General features: G+C 42.5%; 5 protein-coding genes and 2 pseudogenes across 7 annotated transcripts; 5 read left to right on the top strand and 2 right to left on the bottom strand.

The window, feature by feature from the left end:
- Window positions 1-183: 183 nt before the first annotated feature.
- On the top strand, window positions 184-3,339 carry LOC133919858 (cytoplasmic tRNA 2-thiolation protein 1). 3 transcript variants are annotated; one of them, XM_062364399.1, is made up of 10 exons: window positions 184-401; window positions 751-865; window positions 1,164-1,306; window positions 1,432-1,551; window positions 1,620-1,732; window positions 1,822-1,914; window positions 2,001-2,041; window positions 2,245-2,311; window positions 2,473-2,584; window positions 2,984-3,339. In XM_062364399.1, the coding sequence occupies exons 1-10, from the start codon at window positions 285-287 to the stop codon at window positions 3,149-3,151; spliced, it is 1,089 nt and encodes a 362-aa protein (XP_062220383.1). In that variant the 5' UTR covers window positions 184-284; the 3' UTR covers window positions 3,152-3,339. The 3 variants fall into 3 exon arrangements, with proteins under 3 accessions (XP_062220383.1, XP_062220384.1, XP_062220385.1); XM_062364400.1 differs by lacking the exon at window positions 1,432-1,551; XM_062364401.1 differs by lacking the exon at window positions 751-865 and having other exon boundaries at window positions 207-401.
- Window positions 3,340-3,832: 493 nt separating this feature from the next.
- Window positions 3,833-6,154, bottom strand: LOC133918108 (phenylalanine--tRNA ligase alpha subunit, cytoplasmic-like; annotated as a pseudogene).
- A 64-nt stretch (window positions 6,155-6,218) lies between these two features.
- On the top strand, window positions 6,219-11,335 carry LOC133919857 (methionine aminopeptidase 1D, chloroplastic/mitochondrial). Its single transcript, XM_062364398.1, has 10 exons — window positions 6,219-6,428; window positions 6,518-6,587; window positions 7,203-7,431; window positions 7,879-8,040; window positions 8,113-8,154; window positions 8,543-8,614; window positions 8,881-8,960; window positions 9,360-9,457; window positions 9,659-9,706; window positions 11,019-11,335. The coding sequence occupies exons 1-10, from the start codon at window positions 6,335-6,337 to the stop codon at window positions 11,162-11,164; spliced, it is 1,041 nt and encodes a 346-aa protein (XP_062220382.1). The 5' UTR covers window positions 6,219-6,334; the 3' UTR covers window positions 11,165-11,335.
- A 935-nt stretch (window positions 11,336-12,270) lies between these two features.
- LOC133919855 (uncharacterized) lies at window positions 12,271-15,532 on the top strand (annotated as a pseudogene).
- On the top strand, window positions 14,486-16,482 carry LOC133919856 (uncharacterized). The gene has a single exon (XM_062364397.1). The coding sequence runs from the start codon at window positions 15,802-15,804 to the stop codon at window positions 16,246-16,248; it is 447 nt and encodes a 148-aa protein (XP_062220381.1). The 5' UTR covers window positions 14,486-15,801; the 3' UTR covers window positions 16,249-16,482.
- Window positions 16,441-24,548, bottom strand: LOC133919854 (presequence protease 1, chloroplastic/mitochondrial-like). Its single transcript, XM_062364396.1, has 19 exons — window positions 24,118-24,548; window positions 23,556-23,736; window positions 23,197-23,371; window positions 22,974-23,106; window positions 22,800-22,870; window positions 22,120-22,203; window positions 21,679-21,769; window positions 21,018-21,538; window positions 20,759-20,923; window positions 20,447-20,665; window positions 19,450-19,577; window positions 19,166-19,355; window positions 18,899-18,982; window positions 18,721-18,818; window positions 18,285-18,549; window positions 18,020-18,182; window positions 17,655-17,835; window positions 17,040-17,111; window positions 16,441-16,924 (listed from the first exon to the last, which is right to left on the bottom strand). The coding sequence occupies exons 1-19, from the start codon at window positions 24,404-24,406 to the stop codon at window positions 16,783-16,785; spliced, it is 3,252 nt and encodes a 1,083-aa protein (XP_062220380.1). The 5' UTR covers window positions 24,407-24,548; the 3' UTR covers window positions 16,441-16,782.
- Window positions 24,549-25,110: 562 nt separating this feature from the next.
- On the top strand, window positions 25,111-26,606 carry LOC133917726 (uncharacterized). The gene has a single exon (XM_062361589.1). It carries the CDS (start codon window positions 25,281-25,283, stop codon window positions 26,475-26,477), a length of 1,197 nt encoding a protein of 398 aa, XP_062217573.1. The 5' UTR covers window positions 25,111-25,280; the 3' UTR covers window positions 26,478-26,606.
- Window positions 26,607-27,377: the final 771 nt, after the last annotated feature.

Below are 27,377 nucleotides of genomic sequence, written 5' to 3'. Positions count from 1 at the left end.
ACTTGAAAGTTTTTTCTTTCTTTTTCAGCGGATCAGACTTGAGAGTTGAGGCCTTTTTTTTGGATGGATGTTATTAGGCCGATTTGCAGCCCATAGAGACCCATAAGTGATATGCCGGGATACTGCCCGATTTGGCCCACCAGAATCTGCCTCAGCTGGGCTAAAGGCCCAAAATACGGAACCCACCTGACCTTTCCCCAAACCGCCGCACGTACCACCACTCCTCCCGGCGCCGCCACTTCGCCACCGCCCGCTTCCTCGAACCCTTCAGAAATTCTCCTGCCATGGACAGCTCCGCCGCTGACGGCGGGAGGCTGCTGCCGTCGAGGGCGAGGAGCCACCTCTGCGTGCGATGCGGCGAGCGGAAGGCCGCGCTGAAGCGGCCCAAAACCCTAGAGCAGGTGCGCCTCGCCCTCGCCGTCGCCACTGCTCCGGTGTGATCTGTTGCGTTGATATAGGAGAGTCCCAGTGCTAGAGCCAACGATTTAGCTGTAAGAACTTTAGATTGTCTCACCGGGTTCGATATGATTTTGCAAAGTGGGGATGATGAAAAGATGTCCTTTCTGGGTAGTCACAAAAGTTTGTGAAGAAGTTTGGTTGATCTTGACTGTTTCACGCAGGACTTGTGCGATTCCTTACTATCCTTATGTTTCTGTTGACCTTTACTATGCTCTGTGGATGTTCGTTAGTAGATATTCTGAGCTTCTTTCAGCTGTCAGTCATATAAAAGTACTTAAATTTCTTCCTTAGATCTGTAGGGAATGCTTCTATATCGTCTTTGAGGACGAGATTCATCAAACTATCATTGACAATACTTTGTTTAAAGCCGGTGAACGTGTGGCAATAGGAGCTTCTGGTGGAAAAGGTATGTCCAAATTTGTATGTGATACAGGGTACAGATTTTGAACGAAGCAAAACTAATTAATTTACAAATGTAGTCACCGATGGCAACGAGTCGAGCGTTCTGTCATGAATATGATAAACCTTTTCTTTTTCAAAAGAATATGTTAAAGATAATCCATTTCTCAGTGTTAGTCTTGACTTGAGTCTTACTTAGTGGAAAGGTTATGCATTTATAGTTACAAACAACAAGCTTCTTTCTTGTTTGTACACTTGATATTCATGGAGATTCCAACACTTATTTTTTTATGACTGTAATGCAGATTCAACTGTGCTTGCATACGTGCTATCGGAGTTAAACCGTCGTCACAACTATGGTCTTGATCTGTTCCTTTTATCTGTTGATGAAGGAATTACAGGATATAGAGACGACTCACTGGAAACTGTTAAAAGGAATGAAATACAGGTTTCCTCCCCTTGTCCCCAACACGCTCACACAGTTCTGCTGCAACTTGTTAATGCTGTTGCTGTCTTTTGTTCTATTTTTGACAGACATTTAGTTCATTAAGTTTTTCAATTCCCTTATCGCAGTATGGCCTGCCTCTGAAAATAGTTTCCTATAAAGACCTCTATGGCTGGACAATGGATGATATTGTGAAAGCAATTGGCCTGAAAAACAATTGTACTTTCTGTGGAGTTTTTCGCCGGCAGGTAGTTACCTGCAAAGCTTGTATGGTGCATTTTTACTTAACTTGGCTGATCATTCTTTTTCCTTCTAGGCACTAGACCGAGGTGCTGCTCTCTTGAAAGCTGATAAGATCGTAACTGGGCATAATGTAGATGACATTGCAGAAACCGTCTTGCTAAACATTCTCCGTGGTGATATTGCAAGGTAATTCTTGGCTTTACATCTGGTGTTTTCCTACGTTTCCTTTTTATATTTTTGGGTTGATGTTATAATGTTATGTTGCTCTTTTGTAGGTTAAGTCGATGTACCTTTATAACTACTGGGGAAGATGGGCCAATCCCAAGATGCAAGCCTTTCAAATACACCTATGAGAAGGAGATTGTTATATATCCTTGCTATGCAAATATATCATATTTTCATGTTTTACTATGCTTAACTCATTGAATATATTGAGTCCTTGACCATACAACACTTATGCATACTTCAAAAAGCTGGATTACTTCTCCACAGAATGTAACTTCTCATTCCTTTACTTCCCAATTTCTTGTGATTCTCTTGAACTGAAAAATATCACTTTATTCCACTATCTGAAAGTCCCTACTTTTCTCCTCTAAATTTGATGCAATATATACCACAAATATATTAATTTTATTGACCAGCATCATCATCTTCTATCAACATTGACACTTTGTTTATTTGATTTTCTCATGATTCAGGCATCTATTCACCAAATGCGTACCGGGGATTTGCTCGTGAGTTTATTAAAGATTTGGAAAGGATGAGGTAAAGACCTTTTTCATCTAAAGGAAGGATTTTTTCCCCCCAATTTGTATTTCGTCATCTGCCATCGTATACTTGCTTCGTCATCCAGAAGACAAAGTATGTTTATTACTTTTGCAATGTTTGCATATTATCATTGGCTCAGTTGATTATCATTGGTGCAGGCCCAGAGCTATACTGGACATCGTAAAATCCGGTGAAAACTTTAGGATCTCCACAACAACAAGGATGCCAGAGCAAGGAACATGTGAACGTTGTGGCTACATTTCTAGTCAGGTATTGTCACGACATCTAATGTGAAAATTTTCTTGCTTCTAGATTTACTCCTGAGTTCTTATGGTGCATATGAAAAAATCGAAGACCAATTCTTCTGCTAAGACACTTAGATAAACCGAGTGCATTTGAATAATTATTATATAGTGATGAGTAATTCCATCAAATTATATGAATAATACATGCATATGGCCCAAGGCACATTATTTACTCCCTAACCTATTGAAACATGGCGAGTTGGCCATCAATGCCGAGGGGCCTCTTCTAGTCCGCTTTGTCCTGACATCATGCAGGAGCTTTCCACCCAAGGATTAAACTGCATGAGTTTCCCCCGATTTTGTTGGAAGTTTTTAGACGCTTTTACAGAAATAATTGTCATTTTATGAAATTATGTTTAAACAGAAATTATGCAAAGCATGTGTCTTGCTGGACGGCTTGAATCGAGGCTTGCCAAAACTAGGCATAGGAAGGACTAAAGTCGGTGTTGGAGCTGATGGTCAGCAGCGAGCCAAACGTTCAGAGAGGAATTCATCGAGTCTACAAGGGAAACACGGGAGCTTCGACTTTTAGATGCCAGCTGCAATTTTTCTCAATGAAAAGTTTTTTTTTGGTTATTTGTGTTTTTATTGAGATGGTATTTGTAACATTGTTGGTTTAGTAGGCTTTTGATCATTCGATCATCTGACCATAGTTTTTTTTAAGAGTTATGTGTTATTTACTCTCAACAGACGTAACTATACATGATTTTTACAACTGCAGCCTTACCCCAAGAACAGAAAAACCTTCAAGCACTCATAACGCTGTCTTTAGCGTGCTTTAAACCCAGAAGCTGGTTCCCGGCTCGTGAACGAGACATTGACTACAACTGACGCATTATCCATCCAATCTCGATCACGTTTTATTTTTCTCTTCATGTGAGAATTTCGAAAATAGTAATTTCCAAAATGCTATTAACAAATGGAGTAAAGAAATTTCATAATGACATCCTAACAGGATTCCAATACCCCAATTATGGTCCGGATTTGGAACCTACATACGGCTACAAAGTACATGAAGACTGCACAGCAACAGACAAGCCTCGCAATTAGCAAACTATTCAATATAAATAAAAAATTCCTAGAAATTCCCTACGAATCAAAATTGCAATACACAAAACTTCACCCGTTTGATAACCAATGTTCTTGCTGTGATCTCATACAAGGGAATGTGTTACATTTTGCACTTCCTCTGCTAAAGTACAAGCAATCATCATCATCCAATATCCCCGGTCCCCGGCTTATTGCAGTCCCAACTGGCATAGAGGGTTGCTCTTGATGAGGTTGAAATCAACCTGGAAAGATCAGAATACGAATAAAGGTTCATATTAACAGGAAAGAATTTCCACATGACAGTACAGCACTATACCTATGGTCCAAACATGTCCCTTATGTTGTCAATGCCATAAAGAATCATTGTTGGCCTGGATTAAGAAACAAAACCCGGTAAGTATAGATGATTTAAGATCTCAGCTTAGGTCCCAACAGCTTTCTTGCAATTTGTTAGATGATTTAAGATCTCAGCAAAAGGGGAAAAATGTAACAACATATACTTTTCCAGCCAAGCTTTCCAAAGAAGTATAACATTTCACAATATCAGTTGAACCTTTTACAGTCTCTGCTGTTACTTGATGAACAAAATTCCAAAGAAATTGATATTGACAAATCACAATAGGTCCAAAACTTGTAATGTGAGCAAGCCTTGCTATACCTTTGAAGTGAAAGACCCCATGCAATAACATTAACGCCCTCTGGAAGTCCCATGGGAAGCAACATCTCAGGCCTAAACATGCCTGAATTACCCAACTTCCACCCATTTCTTCAAACCTTCATGGTAACTGAAAACAGAAGAACAACAATGATTGAACGACAAGAATAATGAAACTAATAGCAAGCAAAAAGAGTTTATGACCTGAAAATTTCCATGCTTGGTGCAGTATATGGATTGTAGGCAGGCTTGAAACGCAGCTTTGACATGCCTAAGAACCAGAAGAAAAGAGACAGCGTTCTTAAACGACAATATATAAAAAACTGTTGGGTGCATCAAAGGAATATATAAAAGCATACAACGTCTACTACATGAACAGGTCCATCAAGGATTAGCGCACCTAGAACTTTGGGAACATATTCACTAGTCAGTACAGTATTAAATATAGACTATTTTCAAGATAAACTGAATAGATATTGTTGGATTTCTATAGACAGAACATGTTTTCATTACAGCAGTGGGGTTGATTGCAAGATGGACTGGTTCGACTTTGGAATTTAAGCATTAGCCACATATGCAACTACTGTTAGCACAACAGAGAAGCATTAATCTGTTATCACTAGTTTGCACCCAAGTATGCTTTGAGACCGTTAAGGAATTGCTCACTAGTATTCAGTTCACAGTCTACAATACTCGTAGCAATGCATTGCCTTTTTTTGCAGGATAGCAATGCCTTCTTAAGAAGCTAACTTCAAGAATATACTTGTCTGCCTTTTCATAATCATGTACAATTATTATGGCATGCTTTTTGCAAGATTTATTATGATTTATGACAAAGCAGATTGTTTAGCACCTAGGCTTGAGAAGAAATCCTCCAATACGCCATTTAGATCACCAAGTGTCAAACTAATCACAGATAAGACCTGAAAAAGAACCATTGTATGAAGATCAAGTGTTAGCAGGCAGGTTACCTACAGAACCTAAGATATTAAGGGACATCCTATAGTGGTAGAAATTCTGCATTAAAAAATCCACTGGTTTTGTGTTAGGATATCAAATAAACAACTACATAGGCAAGATAACATAAAACATCTACCTTCTATCTGGTGAAATTCAGCAAGATGTGTCCGGTCAAAAGCCTCATTTCGGAAAACCAGATCAATGTAGTAGTATCTTTTAGGGGCAAAAGGTTTCTGAATGGTCAATGGCAATTATCAAACAAATAAATGTCAATGTCATGAACCATTCAACAGGACAAGAAAAAAAAGATACTACTGCTGATAAGTTACAAACCAAGATCGGCAAAGTTGCAATTCGACAACAATGTAGAAGTAAGCACTAAACAGCACTTATTGATTTACCTCCTGAGCAACCTTGTATAACATTTTTGTGGAAACTGCAGTTGTACGAGTACGAAGAAGGTTCTTCTCGGCCTCCTCCCGTTTCCAGTCATAACCATATGTGCAGACAACAATCTCATATAGCCACAAATTTAGGAGCTAAGTGCAACATTAATATCAGAAGATTACCCTTTGGAGCCATAACCGCCAGACTGATGAACATGCTTTACTTTCTCAAGGTAGTCCTCAGGCAACTGTTTTGTAGCCATAACCGCCGTGGGCAATTATTTAAGGGACAATTGTAAATTTGCCACTGTTTTGAACCATTATTGCAAACTTGTCATAAAAAATTGTAAAAATACCATCAGAACTGTCATTCGAGTGACATTCTTAAAAAAATAAAAAAACAATGACAAATTTGCAAAAGCCCCATTATATAAAGGGGCTGGATTAAGCGGGCTGATGGCGTTTCCTCCCTTCCGGCGGAAGCCCACGGCCCACTCCTCCATCGAGCAGAACGCCCCAGCGATAGGCCGGCCGGCCGGCGCGGTAGCCGCCAGGCTGACGGCTCACCCGTCCTCGGCGCCCCGCCCCAAACCACACAAGCCGCACACCCGCAGGCCACACACACGGCTCTCGCGTCGCTTCCGCTCGCCGCCCTGCCGCGCCCATGGCGAGCCCGTCGTCGCCGCGCCTCCTCTCCTCCTTCCTCGGCCACCGCCTCGCGCTATCGGCCAGGCCCCTACTCCGCTCCGGCGCCCTAGGTACCTGCCCGACCGCACCTGGCCCCCATGTTTCGGTGCGTGCGCATCGGCCCAGAGCAAAGGTTCGCTGAGACGGCTCTCTCTTGCAGGTAACAGGCGGGCGGCGTATCAGGCGACGAGAACGCTATGCAACTTGGTGGATATACTCTTCAACAGGAGGTGAGCTTGAGAACTTCCCATCGCCCACGTTTTATGTCCTGCTCCCGGCTTGTTGGATGACTAGTACAACATCTGATGTCCTCTAAATTCTCGTCCTGGGCAAATGAAATCAAGAATTTGCTACTGGCTTTACTTGTCACGCAACGTACATAAGTTCTGGTTTATAGAGTTATTTTGGAACCGAAGGCTGAACTGGTGTAGTAATGATAGTAAGAGCTAGGAAACAATGATATTGTAGTCTTTTAGTAATCCAATGTGACTGACTGACTTTCTTTCTGTAAACATTGTTGTGATGCTTTCACTTTACATGGGCCAAAAACCGCTAAGGAGTGATACAATACTTGCACCAGGATTAGATAAACAGTTCTTGCAGTGATTTAGATTAATTAGGCATGAAATTCCCCAAAATTACCAACCTTATGGAATCTGGATCATGCCCTTAAATCTGCTGCATATATTTTTCTATGCTTAATATAGTTATCATGTTACTCTGGTGAAAATTGTGGCGTACATTATGGCCTGCTGTTACATACTACTGTTCTTAAGTGACATTTATGTATGAAGCACACATGGGGATCCACAATTAAGTTTATTATTTTTACTGAACTTTCGCAGAAGTCGGGGTGACACACTGGAAAATAACCCTAGACCCCTACGTCCTGGGAAAGTATCTCAACGTCTAAGTGTTCCCAATCATATACAACGGCCTCCATATGTCAATTCTCGTCAAAGACCTGGAGTGAACAATGAACCTGAAATACATGATGAGAAAGGGATTGAGTGCATGAGAGCTTCTGGAAAGCTTGCTGCACAGGTTTTGAAGTTTGCCGGGTCTCTTGTGAAGGTAATGTTATATTACTACAAAAGCTTTATTGTTCTGTTTAATCGGTAGACCATTAGTTTCACTAGAGAAACCTCATTCCATTTGAAAATTTGATAAACATCATACTGTTTGGTCAAATGTTTCCTCCCTAATTGTAAGGTGTAGGACAGAACCGAATCTACATGCTACATACCTGTAATGTGTTTTCTCAAGAAGTAGTAGTGCCTTCTCATCTAAAGTATCACGCTCACTTTCTCTGGCATGGGTGATAACTCGTAGTTGTGCCATCTGTTTTTTGCTGTGTTCTATATCTGGAGCATAGAAATAATTGCATGTAGCACGTAAGGAAACAAGACAATTGATTTTTCTTTCCATCTTATGTATGACTGTGTTTGTTATTCTTCAACTTAGCACATACTTGGGTGTCTAAGATTCAAGCGCCAGAGGATGATTTTATCTTATTGACAGCCAGGCATAACAACTGATGAGATTGATAAAGCGGTGCACCAAATGATAATCGATAATGGAGCATATCCTTCACCTCTTGGTTATTGTGGATACCCAAAGAGTGTCTGCACTTCAGTGAATGAATGCATCTGTCATGGGATACCAGATTCTCGTCCACTTGAGGTAAGCCATCCAATCAGAGACAATGACTTTGAATACTTAGAAAAATGTTACAATTAATCTTCTTTGTGGCAGGATGGCGATATTATCAATATTGATGTCACTGTCTTCCTCAACGTAAGTTAAAAAATATCTATACATCAGCTGAAATGATTATTTTTTAATTTCTTTGGAATCTCTGTGCTTCCGTCATAAAGCAAAAGGGAAAGAAACTGCTGTGCTTACTTAATTGCCATCAATGCTTTACTTTTCTGGTGGATAACCTTTGTGATGTTTTTCGAGGATATCTTATTCTTGTGATTCCTTACATGGGCATGCACCTGTCCCCTATTTTCATGAGAGCACACAAAAGTTCATGTTGACCCTATATATCCATTCAGTCCCATCTGTCTATGCAGATATGGAGTGCTGCAGGGTCTATCTTTTAATGCTTATGCAGTTGTGCTGCAGTCCATTTCTGAATTGTTCCATTGCATTTATACGATATTTATTTGTTCCATTCCAGGGTTACCATGGTGATACATCTGCTACATTTTTCTGCGGTGATGTTGATGACGAAGCTAAGAAATTAGTTCAGGTGATCTCATCTGGTAGTTAGTTTTAAGAAATCAAGTAATATAGAATAGGGAATACAGTCCCCATGTAGTTTGAATGTAATTCATTTGTCTTTTAGAGATCTAATAGATGACAACATGCTAGACAAAGTTCCTTTTACTTATCTTAATTCATTGTACAATTTCTTGGTTACAAGACAATATTCTCACAGAAGTATCTCTTAGCTAAAAGAAATTTATGTGCTATGTGTGATTTGTTCTGAGTTTTATGTAACCTTTTTCCAATCAGGTAACAAAAGAATGTCTTGACAAGGCTATATCAATCTGTGCACCTGGGGTGGAGATCCAACGTATTGGTAGAACTATACAGTATGTAAATGAGAAACTATATCACTGGATTTACATATGTGCTTATATCTTTTTCATCACTATTTTTGCAATGTGCTGGTTCTTGAGTTATTTGTTTTTTTTCAATTGCAAATGAGTTTTGTAAAGTTTCTGCAATGAAAATTTATAAGTAGTCACTTTTTGGTTATGTTGCATCTACCACACGACCTGACTTGTATGTTGACAATAATGAACATAAGAATGCTTATTTATGTCTGACATTTAATTGGTTCTTTAACAGATGCACGGAGTATTTTTAGCATCTTATGTTAGAATGCAGTATCTTGTTTATTAATGGACTTGAACTCTCTCTTTCTGTAGACTTCTAGTGACTAATTTCAAATTGATAAGTACTGTACTTACGTTACTCAATCTTTGAAGGGATCATGCAGACAAATTCAAGTTTGGTGTAGTTCGACATTTTGTCGGCCATGGGGTAGGAAAAGTGTTTCATGCTGAGCCTGTCGTGCTTCATTTCCGTGAGTTCTTCACTCCAACAAAACATCTTTTACTTCATGCTCTGTCTCGACAATCTGGAGCTTCTAGTTGCAGTACAGTCATCAGCACGCCATAATAGACTAGACTCCTTTAACAATGGATGCTTTGATGTTGCACTTTGCTTTATATCAGCACAGAGGTGTAATGTGCGTGCCATAGACTAATGACTCTGAAATTTGCAGGTAACAATGAATGGGGCCGTATGATGTTGAACCAAACATTTACTATCGGTACATGTTTCCACATTTGTTACAGCATATCCACAGTTTGCCCCTGTTCTATCCACTTGTGATTAAAGATTGCACATCCTCACCTAGAAATAAAATGAGTCTTTTTAAAAAAAATCAGGTACATTATAATTGCATTCATTCAGGCATGTTCAACATAGAGTACTGTTTTCAGTCATTTCCACCTTTCTACACATAAGTACAAACGTTAATGCATATGCTGTACTGCAGGACCGTATCGCAGTATATAGGGGCCATGTGCAAAATTGAAATTACACCTTTTTTTCGAATACAATTGTATGTGTACCATTAAAAATAGAATTAATGTTATATGTAGTCAATATTTATAAATAAAAGAGGAATATTTGAGAAATTCATAAAAATATAATAATGTCTAAACCTCTACTTGACAAGCACTAATTACCACTTATTAAACACAATGGAATGATATTTGTGGAATATCGCATCTTTTCTTTTTCTACGGCTATGAGGATAAAGCGCACGCACCACACACTCACACACTCACGCCTACAAATAATACTATTGAAAACACTCGCGTGTGTAATTCATGGGCACTAAGATTTGAACTTTGGTAGCTGGAGTCGTATTCTGATGCGTAATATTGCAACTAGAGAAAACACATCTAGGTGAGTTGTGGTTTGTGAAGAGACTATTTATATTCTATATGCTATACCATATTGTCCAATTTGAACGGGTGCCAAAGTCTAAAACATGCTTAGTACTAGTAGTATAGTTCTATCTAATCTTCACATGAAAATCTATGAGACGTAGTTGTTCACAGTGAGATGAATGGTCAAGTTAACGAGTTGCCGACCTAATTAATAATGTAAAATTACAGAAATTAATTTGGTAAGATAGGATTAATGACCACATGAGACCCCTTGCAGGGTGGGGGCCCTGTGTACCTGATACAATTACTGTGCATGAGTAGTTTGGTTTGGACTCTTGAGCATATTTTTTACATTACTGCCATCTTGTTGCTTTGCTGGGTAGAAAACATACAAGGGTACAACCCTTAGGCCATGTTTGGCTCAGTTTGTGCTTCTGCACAATCCGTTTCCTGAATAATTCTGTGAAAAACATATCCTGCTTCTCTGGATTGTGCAGTTTATACTCAGAATTTGCTTATTGATAATCTGTTGTAGAATCTTACAGTTTGGCACAGCTTCTGCGGAATTCTCCAGAATCCACAAGCAGAAGTTGTACCAAACAGGACCTTAGTTCAGCTGATATTTGCACAACAAGATTAAGCATATGAAGCTAACTAACTTCATCGCCCTTTTTCTGTCTTCAGAGCCCATGCTAACCGTGGGGAGCATAAACCCTGTCATTTGGTCTGATGACTGGACGGCAGTGACGGAAGACGGCAGCTTGTCAGCACAGTTCGAGCACACTATACTGATCGGCGAAGATGGCCCAGAAATATTGACACAGTGTTAACGGAATGCCAGATAACAAAGAAGAACAATGAATGATCGGCTGGCGAGATCCTGCATTTTTTTGGACCAATTGGTCCAACTCAAGCTCTGATGCAAAATGGCAAACTCACATTGTAATCTCGGTTAATTGATATAATGATATATAGAAATTCTACACTATTTTGAGGTTAAACTTGAGTATGTCTTCTATTGGTCTTTATTACAATGTGATCAGGCGTCTGAGTGGTTGCAAGTAGGTCTGATCGTTTGGATTGAGTTTGTTGGTTGCTGGGCTTGCTAAAAGGCATATGTTGCTTGTTGCATTTGTTGGCGAAGCATGGACTTTGCTTACCCCATACTTTTCCATGAGTGGTTGACCGAGAGAGAGAGACCAATTCATTTTTTCTGCATCCGAATTTGGAATAGAGATCACAGATGTTCGCTAATCATATGTTAATCACACATGCTGATGATTTAATTAACTTACTTCGTCCTCATTAATTAATCCAGTGTAGTCGCTTCGATTCTATGCATGTCCTCTCATTCTCACTGCCAAACACAACAAAGTTTTGCAATAAGAGATGCTTATGGCTAGCCGTTTTAAAAAAGAGCGTGTTAAGTAACTATATAAAAATTGTAATTTTTAATGTAAACAAAGACTATAGATGATCAAATATAATTAGTTATCTTGTTAGCACTAATATAAATAGTAGTATTTCAATAAACATCTTGTTCTCTCCTAAGCTAGTGCAATTGAGAAAAAAAATACTGTTTTTTTCATAAGCATCTCCTTTCTAAATACTAGAGATACAAGTTTTATATTTTTTAGTTGTTAGATCGACCCAAACTAAAAAAATAAACAAAAATTCACTCTCATTTAAATAAATTAAAAAATAAACTAAATAATAACATAGAACTACTACCTATTCAATGCCCACAGGCATCCCTAGGAAACAAACATTGTGCATGCTCTTGCAGCCTACACCTAGGCCGTATAGCACTCAAAAAACCTAAACTGGCAGGTGGGCCCAAAATTACGAGCATCAACGGAGCCCCACATGACAGAGACAGGAGAAAGCTGAAAGCCACAGGACATTGCTTCATATTCCTACTGCCTTCACCGCTACCCCGAACCCTTTCCACTGGCGGACACTAGAGAACCCAAACGAGCAGCAAAATCGGAGGCGCGGTCGGATTCAGAAGCTTCTAGCACTGCGGTAATCGAGCGTAGCCTGTGCATTGGTAATTGGCGTTGGTCGTGGAGTGCGTCGCTCGTGCGGGGAGCTCGCGAATCGGAGGCCGCGGTAGGGATGGCGGCGGCGCCATGGCGAGGGGCATAGCGCGGGCAGTGTCGTTCGGGGGTCGAGCGACCGCGGGGTGGTGCTCATGCCGGCGCGTCACCGTGGCCGTCTGCCTCGGCAACCTCGTCGCCGCGCTGCTCGTGCTCCGCTCCCTCACCGCCCCCGCCCCCGCCTCCTTCTCTCCGACCTCTCCCAACCGTGAGTAGAATCTCTCGCCATGTGTACACCTTCGGGTTTTTTCCCTTTTATTTTGATCTGATTCGATGCTATTTTGGCCTTGTCTTTTGGCGGCGAAGTGGTGCAGTATACGGAGGAGCAGATTAGGAGGGTGGAGGAGTCGATCCGGATTCGCCGTGAGGCGGAGCGAGTCGATCTCCTGCAGGCGGTACTATTAATGGATAGCTCTTGTAAATTTGATAGCTTTTTGGTTGATTAGTTCTTAGAACTTGCGATCTAATCCTCTAAAGTTTCGGATGCCAAAGGTGAAGAAGCTGCGGAAGGTTTTCGCGCGGGAGGAAAAGAGGCGGGAGGAGCTGCCGCTGGTGCTGAAGCAGAAGGTCTCGTATGATATTGTGCGGCGGCTGCGAGACTTGGGGGGTAACGGCAGTGTCGCGCAGCAACAAGGTATTCTGCATATCTGGTTACAAATTAGTACGTGTATACGTGTATACGTGTATGACCGTGTGCTATTTCTATGTACAATGAAATGGGTCTGGACTTATCTCTTGAATTCGGAATCTGACGATATCATTTTCTGTTCCACATGCGTATAGCTTGGACTCTTTTTATCTTATCTGATTCTTGGTTAACAACTTGGCACACATGCAGCGCTCCTGCCACTGTTTCGAAATAAAAACTTGGCACACATGTGCAACAGGGTAATTTTGTAAGCATACCATTGACGGATTCAGTGGAGACCTGACAAAACCTTTTTTTTTTTAAAAACTCAGTGCTTGACTGCTCATCAGTTCTAGTTGCACTGGTGACTCATGGCTAATGCTTTCTTGCAGGTGGCTTCTGTTTCTTTGCTGAGCGATTCTTTGAACATATGTAATGATAAGTTAATCTGCTGAGCAGAATAATGAGATAGCACTTTACCATTACCTTTCTTGTAGTTTTCCATTATTTTGTCTCCAATATGTTTTCTGTGACTTTCAATGTTAACACAAAGTAAATCCTGCTTTGCACTATGCCTGTTTGCTGCTTGCTTTTGCAACATGCAATATCTTAAGTTGATTTGTGACCTGAAACTAGTCTTCCAGTACTCTACAGATCAAGTTTTTTATATTTCCTTTACTTAATATATGACAGAAGCTGTGGAATCTTGGCGTGTTGAGAAGCTAAAAAAGATATCAAACATGTATATACTCAGAATCAATCAGATTTGGGCCTCTCCGGAGAGGAAATACGTATGTGAGCATTACTGTTGAAACTACTCTTCTATTATTACTCTTACTTCTATTTATTCATTTTACTTTCTAATGGTTTGGTATATTCTAAATGTTCTTTGTTCCCCTCAACTGTAACATTTGAGTTCAATATTTTTTCTGTAGGATTGTTAAAACGAGCGCTGAAGTTCAACTGGCGTATGCTAATGGCGGACACTGATCTTTGGATACCAGAGAAAGTCATGCACACTGAACATGATGACAAACCTGAGAATGAACCAGAAGGTTATTTCCCAAATATTTTGTTTGCAACTTGTGTATGTTGATTTATAAAGTTTAGAGCACTTAAGGTGTCAAGTTGAATCTTTTGTGTTATTTTTTACTTAACGAGATATTTGAAGTATTCTTTTTAGGATTATTGAATTATGACTTTCAATTTATCTGTCCCCACAATGCAATGCAGAGCTACATACTGATTATGATGGCGCCGCTATTAGATGGGGCTTAACACACCACAAAGAATCTGCTGCTGATTGTTGACAAGGTTGTCTAGATCAAGCCAAGAATGCCAAGCCAGGTGAATTGAAGTGCAATATATGGGTTTATTACCCATCAGAATTTGGATGCTACCCACCAGATAAGTATGAGCATAAACATCAGGAGTGCTGGTTGAAACAAGTAGTTTGTTTTATCTGTAGTTTTTCAACCATTGTAAATATTGTCCTTAGACCTTTTTAGCTTAGATGACTGTTAGAGATATCTGATTAGGTGTTTCCTAACTTAGCACCTCAGTTTTTATGCATTTAGTGTATGTTCACAGGTTCATTTGCTAGTTTCTGTATGAAAATGAGAGATATCTGTGTATGCCTTAATCTCTATGCAATCTTTTATCTAGTTGCCAGGGATTTGAATAGCACAAGCAAAATATAAGTGGTGCCGGTCCATATGTAACCTTGATCTATTAGTTCAATAACAACTTTGTTAATTGTTACATTAGTTTTAGGCTATGATTCTTGAGTGATCTAACTTTCTGCACGCTTGCAGTTCATTGATGCTATTACACTTTTGAGTGCAGCTTTGTTTATTGTCAGTGAAACTGCGCATTCTATTTCTTTGGCAGTTTTGAGCTAGTTTCGATAAGCTAGGGTGGTGCAGTTGACAAGTTCGTGTCATATTGTTTCGAGGGCTAAATATAGATTCATCTACAGTTAAACATGTTCTGCAAAATAGAATGTTTGAACATCTGGCATGTGGAGCACATGAAATAGTCGTTTCTTGTCCCTGACAAATTGATCTCACTCATGATGGTTTTTGCTATACTTGCAGGCTGACCACCTCAAACTGAACTTCAAAGGCAAGTATTCAGAGTCATACAGAGATTTACATCCCAGTATCCCATTGCTCCTGTTGTCGTGCCATGGATGTCTGGTGTCATCAGTGCATGAGCTGCCAGCCCCAGCAGCTCATTTGAGGCTTGGACTGATACAGCTTGAACCGACAAATCTCTATACACCTTTTCTTTTCTTTTCTTTTTGTCATTATACTGTTTTGCGTTTTCTTCTTGCTGCCCTGGTATATACGATGTAGAACTTAGCTTAGTCCACTTGGCAGCGAAAGTTTTTGAGGGATGCTTGTTGAGGTACAATTGGATTTGGTGGTGATCAGCTCAATTCAATGATTCACCCTATTGTGATCTCCCAACTTGCTCTCTGATCGATATTCGTGTGATCATGAGTTCATGGCAATGCCCATTTGTTATCTCGAGCCCTGAAGAAGCTCCATACGCTTCTGAATTCTGACGTCGGTGTGTCAGTGTCACTGTGTTGCAACTTCGACGAAAGCGGCACGAGGAATCGGACACAGACGGCTAGGACTTGGCCGCGCCACACGTCGCGGTCGGATCTTTAGCTGCGTCTGGCCTTTTCCTCCTCGCTTACGCTACACATCGCGGCAGCTACCACCAGCCAGCCATGTCCGGCGGGGTCGGCGGAGGCGGGCGGCGAGGCTGGAGCCCGTTCGACGCGATCCGAAGCTTCCCGTCGACGCCCGAGTCCCTCATGTCCCAGATCGACGCAGCCATAGCCTCCACCGAGTACGCCCGCGCCTGCGCCCTCCTCGACCCCGCCCCCGCCTCCGCCTCCTCCCAGCCGGAGCCGCGGCCGCAGCCTCCGTCCGAGGGCAGGGAGGAGGAGGCCCCCGCCTGCTACGACGCGAGGGTCGCGGACGAGGCGTACCGGGCGGCGTGCGCGGCGCTGGGGGCTGGGCAGCCGGACGCGGCCGTGCGGTCGCTGCGGGTGGCCCTGGCGAGCTGCCCGCCGGAGAAGACCGCGGCTGTGGCCAAGGTGAGGTCCATGCTGGCTATCGCGTCCGCGCAGCTGCACAGGCAGCAGCACCAGGCGCAGCAGAGCAGGAAGTGAGGTGCTTCTACTTCATCGCTGCAGGATTAGTTTCTTCTGTTTGGATTTCTGTTATTAAACACTTGTAATTACTACTGGGGATCTCATTAAGACATGATTAGATGCATCGATCCTTCCATTAATGCATCCTGTTCCAGTTGCAATGGCTGCATCCTGTTCCGTTGCAGAGGGTGTACTTGAACATGGAAAATCTCGAACAATCATTTGAGCAAATATCATAATCTCTTCTTTGTATTCTGTCAGGATTACATCTGACTTGTTTGAGCACTGAGATGGCATGATGGGGAAAAGAGCATCGCTAGCAATCTAGCATACACTAATGTGCTTCGCTCATCACTCAGCTAATTATTGACCCCAAATTTGCGTGGAGAAAGAGAAGCTACAATTCGGCTACAGTCATGGAGAGGGTGCTCTCGTCATGTGAACTGATGCAGTGATGTTACATTGTCAGCCTTGGCAGTCATCAGTGACCGGCAAAGGAAGAAAAACCCTCTGCGCTCAGTGCTGGTACAGACTAAAAATCTTTGGAAGGCTTCACAGGCATTTCTTCACTTCAGAGAATACTGTCTTTTCCTTATTTGCTGCTTCAACATCGTCATGTGATGCAACAGCAACCACAACACCGTTGTCCTTAATGGTTTCGGCCGCATCAGCAAACTCCTTGAAATCCTTCAGACTGCGCATGAAAACCAACACAATCAATGTTTTTTGTGTAGAAAACATAAAGGTTGACGATCCGGTAAGCGCAAAAAGAAAAAAGTATATGATGTTTGGATCATGGATTTGTCTACCTGGTTGATAGTATCTCTTCACGTCTTTGCTGACGTTCCTCGTCCGTGATGCCCAGCAAATATCGCATTAGGCTGAAAAAAGCAGTATGCATGTTCAGTTCTTACGTATTATTTATGTCCCACACTAAAGAGAGCAAAATCCGCCTAGTTCATATATGTATGTTGACAGTATTTCCATAAGAAAATGCATCAGAAACATTCATGTCTGCATATCAACTAAGATACACGGATAGCAAACCAGCAGCTAGATGTGTAAGGCCAGGCTGCGCCGGTTGCAGAACCTATTTCCCCAAAATAAAATACTATTTTAACCAAATTTCAGTTCGAAAATAAATTAATATATAGGGGATACATAGTTTAATACACATTTTCAGGCTCAAGCCTACTGCCCTCAAATTGAGGCCCGAGCCCCATCCAAACCCAACAAATCGAGCCTGCCAAGCAGTGCTGCAAATGAACATGACTACCAGCAACAAGACATTGGTTCACAGAACCCCAGATGGCCCCCCATCAATGTGAAAGTTCAATCAAAAGCGCTAATGATAAGGCATATCATCAATTTTTGGTGGAGTTGTGCTCAATGGGAGTATGCATCATAAACAGAGGCTTACATACCTGCTGTAACCTTTAGCATCAGGTAGCTGGTAGGAATCAACATCACCTATGGTACCAATAATAGCTTTTGTAAGCGCATCATCATCCATTTCTAGCTCCCTGAGAAACTTTGCTGTCTCATCATAGACCTCTAGTGTTTTCAGTAAGTTTGGATCCCGATATGACAAATACGAGAACACTCCTGCAACAGGAAACAAAATTTAGCATTATGTAAATAATTCACCCTGCAGCAAGAGTAATGCTTCATTACAATACAATAATATATATGAACTGGCAATGGAACCAAATGATTCTATAATTTTACCCGTTATATATAAAAAATAGTTGAAATAGCAGGTCCAGAAAGAGAGCTAGCATAAAAGTACCTGAATGGGTGTCAAAATCACAAAACCCTCCATATGCACCACCACTAACTCGAACACGGTCCCATAACCACGTGTTGCTTATGTGCTTTGAGATGACATAGGCACTTCCATTGAGCTGGTATCCACTTTGGTAAAGGTTTCCAGCTTTTCCAACATAATTAACCTTCAGACAACAGAGAAATGATATTGAAAATTCAGTATGCCAAATTGCCATTGAGGTATTTCCCAAAGATTGCTGAAAGCTATTAAGACAAATAACCCTTACCTGAGTGGGGACAACAATGGCTTCATTAACAGAAGGTAGTCGAGAAAGCCATGGATCACTTCCAAGGGTCGGAGTACTTGGGAGTGAATCAAGAAATTTGGCAATATGTTGGCTTGATTTTTCAAGATTTTTCCAGTCACTTGTTATGTTGATCAAGCAACCAGCCTTGGAAAAGAGTGATTTTCTCATTTCCTCCAGTGAAGATGATATGCTGTCCCAGTCTTGGTCAATCTTTGTTTCCAGGTCTCGCAAATACTCCAGATAACTGCCAATAGCAACAAAAGAAAAAAAATTGAATATCTCAACACAGAAATACCATGTTGATAAAAATAATGCCTAGTAGTGGAGATGATAATGAAATCATATCATAAATTCCATTCCAAGAGCCAGCTGACTTAACAATCTGCATATATGTATATGCCACAAAGAATCTTACCTAACACCACCCATTTGTTCACCAATCCATCCAGCTGCGTTTAATTTAGCATCCATTCTAGCAGCTGCTATGCCATGGCCACTGCCCCTCAAACGATTCTGTGTAGGACAAATTGTTAGGTGACCACATCAAATTCATGCTTATGATAATCCACATCACAAAGATGCCGGTGTAGTACCTCCATTCTTGCTTTACTTTGAGAAACAAACTGTTTGAACCTCTGCTGTTCTGTGAACTGAACATCTTGAAGAATGGTGTACATCTGAAAGAACAGAAAATAAATTTATTTCATTATGCAAATATGAGAGCAGAAATTGCATGACCAGATCAGCTTCCATAAGAGAGTTTCCTTGCAAGTTAAACAGATTAAGCAACAAGCATGTCTTCTGCACCCTGATGTTGCCTTTCCCTCTATGGTCTACACAGACAATTATCAAAAGCATACCAGATTAAACAAATCTTCAACTCGTGGCGCCATTGCCTTTCCCCGAACAATGATGTGAGTAAGAGGATCTTCTTTTCCCCTCACCGATGATGTGAATGGATAAACTGATATACCTCCAGTTTTTCTTCCAATTAATTGATTAAGCTGCACAAAGTCCATGTCTTTTGTGCCCATCTCCAGCAAAGATTGGCTGGCACACATGCTCATAGTCAGTTCAAGTACCGCATAATATACAGAAATATCTTCATGATATATCAAAGAAATGTATTGATCAATCAGCTCACCAGAACAATGGCAACAATTGTAGATATTCTTTCTTCATTGAACTCATGTCAAATACAACTTCAGAGTAGACAACATCATTGGTGAAGAGATCATGTTGCAAAACCTTGACACCATTTATCTCTCCAACCTACATATGTCATTTACAGTGTGAACATTATATTCTCTAGTCTAACTAAAACAGTAAGCTGAAGATATCTAAAATAAAGATATATAACCTATTCAGGAAAACAAAGTTAGCAGACTTATTAATTAACAGTTCATGATTCTAATGTTATCAACCTTCCCATATATACTCCGAGAAAAAAATACTTGATTGGTGGCTTTGGCCTATGAACAGAATGCATGCAGCTTCACACCAATATGTGGGGCAACTTAGGGGCTGTCTGGATCTCTTACCCCACAGCAATTCATCTTATCGTGCAGGGTAAGGATCTTTGGCATGCAGATGTTAGCTCTTGCAGGTAATTGTTAAATTCTTCCTAGGTAAATTAGTCTAGCCGAGCAAAAGACTTTACTTCACCACATAGTCAAATTTACTCTTTCAGGTGAATTAAGTTTGGGAAAGTGGGGGAATCTAGAAGATTCACATCACACACATATTAACTCCTAAATAACTTTTCTCATTATATGGTGCAGTAATAAGTTATGGACAGTATAAGTAACGCTGGTCAAGGCTAGATATTTCATAACATGGCAACATAGAAATCCAAACTTGCAAATCTTGCCAAACAACGCTAAGTCGCTAAGCCAAAAGCGACAGTTTACATTTAGATTAACGCTAAGTTGAGCAGACTGCTAATTTCTTCAGAAACCAGCTACTTGGAAAACGAAGAACTAGGGACAATTCAAATGTAACATTGGGCTAGGCTTCATGATTTTTTCAAAGCTCTGCTGGAGACAGAATTTGGAGCTAACCTGGCTTCAGAGCTTCAGCTGAGGTAAAAGAAAATGCAGATCATTGGCCAAATAGATCACAGGCGCAAGCCAAAGAATTACCTCTATTGGTACATGAATAGGCTTTTTAGGGATATCTTGCAATGACAGGCTAGGGACAGCCTTGAGAGCTTCTGGAGGGTCTGGAGTTTCTTGTTTATCCTTTAGCTCCTTAGTAGCACGAGCCAACTCTGCAAGATCCTCCTGGGTCATGCTACCTTTCACTTGTTTTAGAATTTCTTTTTCAACCGCTTCATCACGTGATGCTTTCTCTGGATCAGGCTGCACAATAAAGGTATAAATTTGACGTATATCTGAGGCATAATGAAAAAGCTATCTTGATGTAAAATTTCTGAAGTGAGAAGCTCTACTGACCTGCATTTCAACTGTGACACGATGTGCATTCTTCAAAATAAATTTCTCAATGAGCGGTGAGAACACAGCTTTTGATCCGTCCTCTGCAATGCGTGCTTTCAATTGTTGCAATGGTCGTTCATATCTCAGAGGCTCAAAAGGGTCCATATCATATATCCATTTGCCCTGAAATTTTTTGTGAAGTTGAAGACAATACATGAATATGTTCAGACATATGTCTTTTTCACTGAAAGAAAAATTATGAGGTAGTTGTTCATACAATTGAACGAAGCATCAGTGACAAGCCTCGAGGGAATGATCCTGTGTTGTTCTCCCTAAGAGCAAATTCGATTGTGTTCATGGAAGCTTCCACTGCTTCTGATGCAAACCCTTCCTCTGCCAAATTCTTTAAAGTTTGCATTACCAACTCTTCAACTTTTTGAATGTTATTCTCTGATACACCTTTCAAGCCTATACTAAACTGTGGCTGAAGGAGCTCATCCTCAACACCACCTCCCACTATAGCTTCTCCTAGACCACTTTCAAGAAGAATCCTTCTTAGTGGTGAAGCAGGAGTTCCCAGCAAAAGATGATCCAGGAAACCAAGTGTAAGCTCAGTTTCTACATCTAGTGGCTTCTCTGTCAACAGCCAATTAGTGCACACCATATATTTCTTTGTCAAATCGCCTTCTTGACCAGCAGGGTACTTCTCTACGATCCTCACTGGTTCTTTGAATAACCTCTGCGGCCAAACCTTCGATTCATTAGGAGCAGGGCTGGCTTCAAACTGGTCAAGGTATTCTACAGAACAAAGGGGTAGGAAAAAGAGAGAAGTTTTAAGAGTGTTTAGAAATAGGAAAACTCAGAGCATCATGAAAAGGTGGTTCACAAAAACAACTCTGTGAGTACAATGAGTAATTGCTATTAGATGTTCAACTTACCACTTAGAACACTCAGCCGCTCTTTTGAATCATCATCACCGTAGAACCAGATCCTCGCGTTGCTTGGATGGTAGTACTTACTGTGGAACTCCTGCACACAAGACACAAAAAAGTGAAAATTAAATTCAAAACAAACTAAGCAATCAATGTTAGCTTAACGATACTCCAAACTACAAAATTACTTTTTGGTGGTACTAGAAGAAATCTGGTGCGATGATCTAGTAAGTCCTCTCTATAATTTGTAGTAAAAAATACCTATCATCAAAACTTCTAACTATAAAAGAGCGAAGGGACCTTGCTGGCTCAATGCGGTAGTTAACAGCACAAAGAGCAAAAGACACCATGAACACTGCATTGCTGGTACAGTGCATATAATAGCAAATGGAAAAGTAAATAGCAATAAATGAAAATACCAAATTTGGATCCAGACTAATATCAAACCTTGAACTCTTCAAAAGTAAGCTTTGGGATTTCGTTTGGATCCCCACCACTATCAACCCCGTATGTGTTCTCAGGGAAAAGTGCCTGCAAGTTCCGAAGAGTTAAGCCCTTCTACTTGTACCGACTGGCAAAATAGGATCATGAAAAGAGAAACTCTGAAAAAGTTGCCGTTTGTATCTGATAAGAACAGCACAAAGGAGTATTCGGGCCTATTAGCAAAAACAAATAAGCCAGGAAGAATCTACCAAAGAAGCATATACTACAAATGAAATTACAGGTCACAACTGTACTGGAGTCTAAAATAAACCCAGTTTAAACCAGAAAGCAGAATGGGTACTGGGGGAAATGCAACAGCCTGGACCCAGTTTCATTGCAATAACTCATCGTTAAAAAAGAGAGCAGTATGCCAATCTACAAGTTTGGATCTGGTCAAAGCAGATAATGATAGTACAGAAATTGACCAAAATTCAACTAATTTATAGGGTCAAAGTTCAATCTCAGCAATAGATGTAGGTTGTAAAAGAAAGGGCCTGCTCATGTTAGGTTATTCAATATGGTGATCCCAGGGCAATATCATGCAAAGGACAACAAGAGATGCAATTGCATTCTCCTAAAGGCTAATGAATTCGAACACAAGAGTCCAAGAGATTGAACACCTGAAGTCGAACGAAATAATTTACCTGTTGTGATACACGTCCCATTATGTTATCGGGTTGAGAATAAACTCCTTTCATCTCATTGAAGACAACACCTAAAGTCACAAATTAAAGGATTATATTTGAATACTTTTTGAAGGACAAGTAATCTCACATATAAATGTACTTGCTCTATTAGATTAGAATCGGTTACCAAACCTTTGTAGGTTATCTCTTCTTCAGGGTTGTCGAGCTCATAGTGCCAACCTTCTTGTTGAAATGTTTGGAAGTCCTCAACACATTTAGGGAAAAAGACAGCATCAAGGTATACATCTACCAAGTTGTAGAAATCCTGCAGAGCAACCATATGCACGATGGGAATGTTGAAGAAAGAGTTGCTTGAACAAATGACTGAAGCGGATTTGTGGTCGTTAGGTATCACCTTAGTGTTTGTTGATGCAACTGGATAACACGTCCGATCTGGATATGTGAATGCATTCAGGAAAGTATGCAAACTTCCCTTTAAGAGCTCGACAAATGGTTCTTTCAAAGGGTATTTTCTTGATCCGCATAGAACACTATGTTCAAGGATGTGGGGTATGCCAGTTGAATTTTTCCTGGTAATAAAAAGATACTTCTTTAAAACACCACACTAAGCTTAAATGCAATGATTAATTCTTTCCCTATCAATGAGTAGGACTCCCTAGCTCATTTTTGTACGACAAATCCCTATGCCAACGGGACAACAAAATACTAATTTACTATCAACAAAACAAAGAACCAAGGACTACATGCACTTACGGAGGAGTACGGAAAACAATGCCGAACACTTTATTCTCATCATCGTTTGACACAGACATAACTTCTGCACCTGTCTTCTTGTGCTTATAGAGAATAGCAGCCGATTTGCACTCATCTATAATCTGTTCGGAGACCTTTTCAAATCCAAGCTTTGCAGCATGCTCATGGACATCATCTGTATCTGCTTACGTCAGAAGAAACAAGTCACACATTTGATGAACATAAGACCTCGAATTTTCTTTTCAAATAACAAAAGGATGAAGTTTGAATGCTGCTTCTTTTTCAAGTAGTGTATTTTTCAGTTTCAGCTGCCTCATGTCAAAACTATGACCAAAACAACACAGAAAATGCACAACTTCTATGCTAAAAAAATCATCTTGAAACCTACCCAGTACGCAAAAGGAAATCCAAGCATAGACTAGCCATCACCGTGCAACTTCTGCATCTTTATTCCCAATCAACTATGCACTTCCAAACGATTTAATACATTGTCTCATTTTGCTTCGGAATTCCTACGCCTCCCGATATAGAGTAGATGAGTTCGAACAAAAGCAATCCTCACCTTGGGGCACAGGGGAGGGCGAGGTCGAAACGGCGGGCGCCGACAGCCGCCGCGCGAGCCGGGGCGCGGCGGCCGGCCAGTACCGCCCGGCGCAGTGCAGCGGCGCGGCCGCGGCCAGGAGGCGCGCGCCGCCTCCCGGCAGAGCCGAATAGCTGCGCGACGGGAATGAGGAGGACGACGGCCGGCGCGCCGCGGACGGGGCGGAGGCGGCGGGGACCATTGTCCTGCCCCTGCGGCAGCGGTAGAGGAGGCGGCGGCCGGAGGTGCGGAGCAGCGCCACCCGCTCCATGGCGTAGGTGCCCAGCTTGCCGGTCCGCGTCTGCCTCTGGAAGTATGGATTGGAGGAACAAGGGGCGGCGTGCGTAGCTTGTTGCGATTACGCTCTCGGTTCCTGGGCTTTTTCGGTCGCGAGGTTTTGCTTGGGCTTAAAGAAGGCGAGGAGAAAAATCTTCGCTTTTTTTATCTTTGATTTCAGTTTTTGTTTCTGTTGGATTTTCGGATGCTTGGCCAGCTTGGGATTGTTTGACGGGATTTCGTGTGGTTGACGGGAGTTGGTGTGAACTATGGTACACGCAACTATATTGCGCAATTTGGCGCTTTGCGGACGTGTATGCAGCATGAACATGGAGGGAAAGGGTGAGGAAAATTTTATTAGGCATTTTTATTTATATTAAATTTTGTATACAAAATATAGTAAAAATATTAAAAAAATATATATAAGAGAATTAATGATAGATAGATATGAAATGAGAAAAATAGATGAACGAGCATGTCCCACGCCCTCTTGGAGTTGCAGGGATAGAGTTGCCAAGTCTTTGGCTTCTGGAAATATATTCTTTAATATAGAGTTTTTCGTTTGAACTTATGGACATGCCGAGGTCAGCTTTCTTAGCTCGGCTCTGTTTTTCTAAAAAAAAGAAAGGATATTTAGAGTTGGGCTTTTCAGCCGCAAAATCTGAATAATTGGGGCTTGGCTCGGTTTTGTCCGGCCCATTAGCGGGAAAATTCTCCTCCCGTTTGGCGAGAGAAGCAACCCAACCTGGCAACAATTTAATCACCCTTCCATAGTCTCTGCCACGTTCGTATCCACTTCCTGCTCCTTTCCTTTCTGGCTTCCCTCTCAAAACCTCCTCGCCGCGACGTGCATCTCCCGACTCGACGTGATGGAGCTCATGACACCGCCGCCGCCGCAGGGCTTCCTGCTCGACAGCGCGACCTCCGGCGCCTACACCACAGAGTCCGCGATCATGAACCGGTTCGCCTCCGCCGAAGACGTCACGGCGGGCAACCCATTCTTGGCCACGGCGGTGACCGCACCCCCGTCGCCCAACCCATTCGAGCACCTCCCGCCCGGCGCCTCCGACGCCGACCCCTTCGACCTCTTCCAGCACTTCACCAGCGCCCCCGCCAGCCCGGCGCGCGCTGCCGCCATATACGCGCAGTTCGACAGCGTCGATGGCGACGGCCCCGGCTACGACAAGGCAGACGACGGGTTCCAGCCCCGTGTATCCTACTCCACGGTCGCCTCCACCGTGCCGTTCGACTGGGAGCAGAAGCCAGGGAAACCGAAGCCCGAGTTCACAAGCGCGGTCGCGACGGTGGACGGGGGCGAGGTGGACGACACGGACTTCGACTTCGGCGTCCTCCTCGACAAGGCCACGCAGACGCAAGAATTGTCGACGGCCGACGAGCTCTTCGACGAGGGAAAGATCCGCCCTCTGAAGCCACCGCCGCGTTTACTTGACGGCGGCAGTGTCGGATCCACGCCACGATCGGCGAGGTCCGTGATGTGGTCTCCCCGGCTACGGAACCTGGTCGGGCCTGGTAGTTCCGACTTCGACCCGTTCGCCGCTGCCCTGGCCAAGGCCCCCTCCCCTCTTGGCGCCGGCAGCAAAGACGACGAAGGCGGTATCGAATCATCCTCTTCACCCATGAACCCCCACTCTGCCACGTCCCCGACCTCCACTGCTCCGGCCACGAACAATGGCGGGAGGAAGAAATGGCGGCTCAGCGACTTGCTCCTGTTCCGGAGGGCATCAGCCAAAGGCCGCGCCGCCTGCAACATAAGCATGGACCCGGTGTTCAGGTACGCGCCGGTGCAACAACTTGGCACGCCGGTCAAGAAGGCGAGGGCGGGGTCCGTGGCTACCGATGGCAACGCCTCGGCTGGGAAGCGCAAGAAGCAGAGCAAGAAGGCTGAAGCCGCGGCGGCGCCAGAGGGCGGCATGCCGATGCCGCACCGGCAGAGCATGATGGGCTGCGTCCGGCTGCACCCGGGCCTGAACCGGCTGGCTAAAGGGTTCAACGGGCATTCAGCGCACCTCGGCCGCGGCTCCGCCAGGTCGGCGACGAAAGGGTAAAGATTCCACGGCATTACTCTTGCTATCCTAGCAGAAGAACGATGGACTTTTTTTTTTCAGGATTTCGCCCTTTGGTTTTTCAGTTTCTTGAAACGGTGTACAACCCGATTCATTTTTCAGCATTTTATTTGGACTTTGCTTTACTCTACCGTTGTATTAAATGATAATGATAGACGAGATTATCTAATAATATAGTAGTTGCCGACTTTTTCATATTTACTACTATTTTATTTCTATTTTTACTATTTAAAAAATATACAGTGTTTTTCTATCCCTACTTCTTAAAAAATATATAGTTTTTTTTTTCACACCTTCTATGTCTTTCCATACCCTACCCTCCCCACGTTCTATCTCCATATTCTGCCCTCCCCTCCCCTCCCCCATCATCGTTAAAAAAACTATCGGAAAAAAAAGAACCGCTTGGCCGCACCCATCACTTCCATAGCTACTCCTTTGCGGCATGATGATTGTCGCTCCTCCTCCTCGGCCTCCCTGACTCGAAGACCATGAGGGGAGCAAACTGCGTCACCCCTCCTCCTGGACAAATCCTTCCCCAAATCACTCAAAACCCGCACCCAGATCCTTCCTCAAACCCCACTTCCACCAAAACTAACCCCGATCATGGGTCCCTGAATCCCACTTCCACCACAACTCACCCCAGTCGCGGGGCGTGATGCTCGACGACCACCTTGAATTCGCTAGTCCTTCAAAGCGATGTAGGTACGTGATCACCAAGCCACGTCGCCTATGAGCGCAAGCGCACACCTCCACGCAGGACGAACCCCTCCACCACCGAGTTGCGTCGATTGTCCATCTACGTCGCCAGCGATCGTAGTGCTTTACAGCCCCCCTCCATCGCTGGGCTGCCGTGACTGCCCAACTTGTCTAGGCTTGGCAACT

This window comes from Phragmites australis, chromosome 5 (assembly GCF_958298935.1).
Source record: "Phragmites australis chromosome 5, lpPhrAust1.1, whole genome shotgun sequence".
In the NCBI taxonomy this organism is placed as follows: Eukaryota; Viridiplantae; Streptophyta; class Magnoliopsida; order Poales; family Poaceae; genus Phragmites; species Phragmites australis.
Note: the sequence above shows the minus strand (reverse complement) of the source record. Positions and strands in the feature narration are given on the sequence as shown.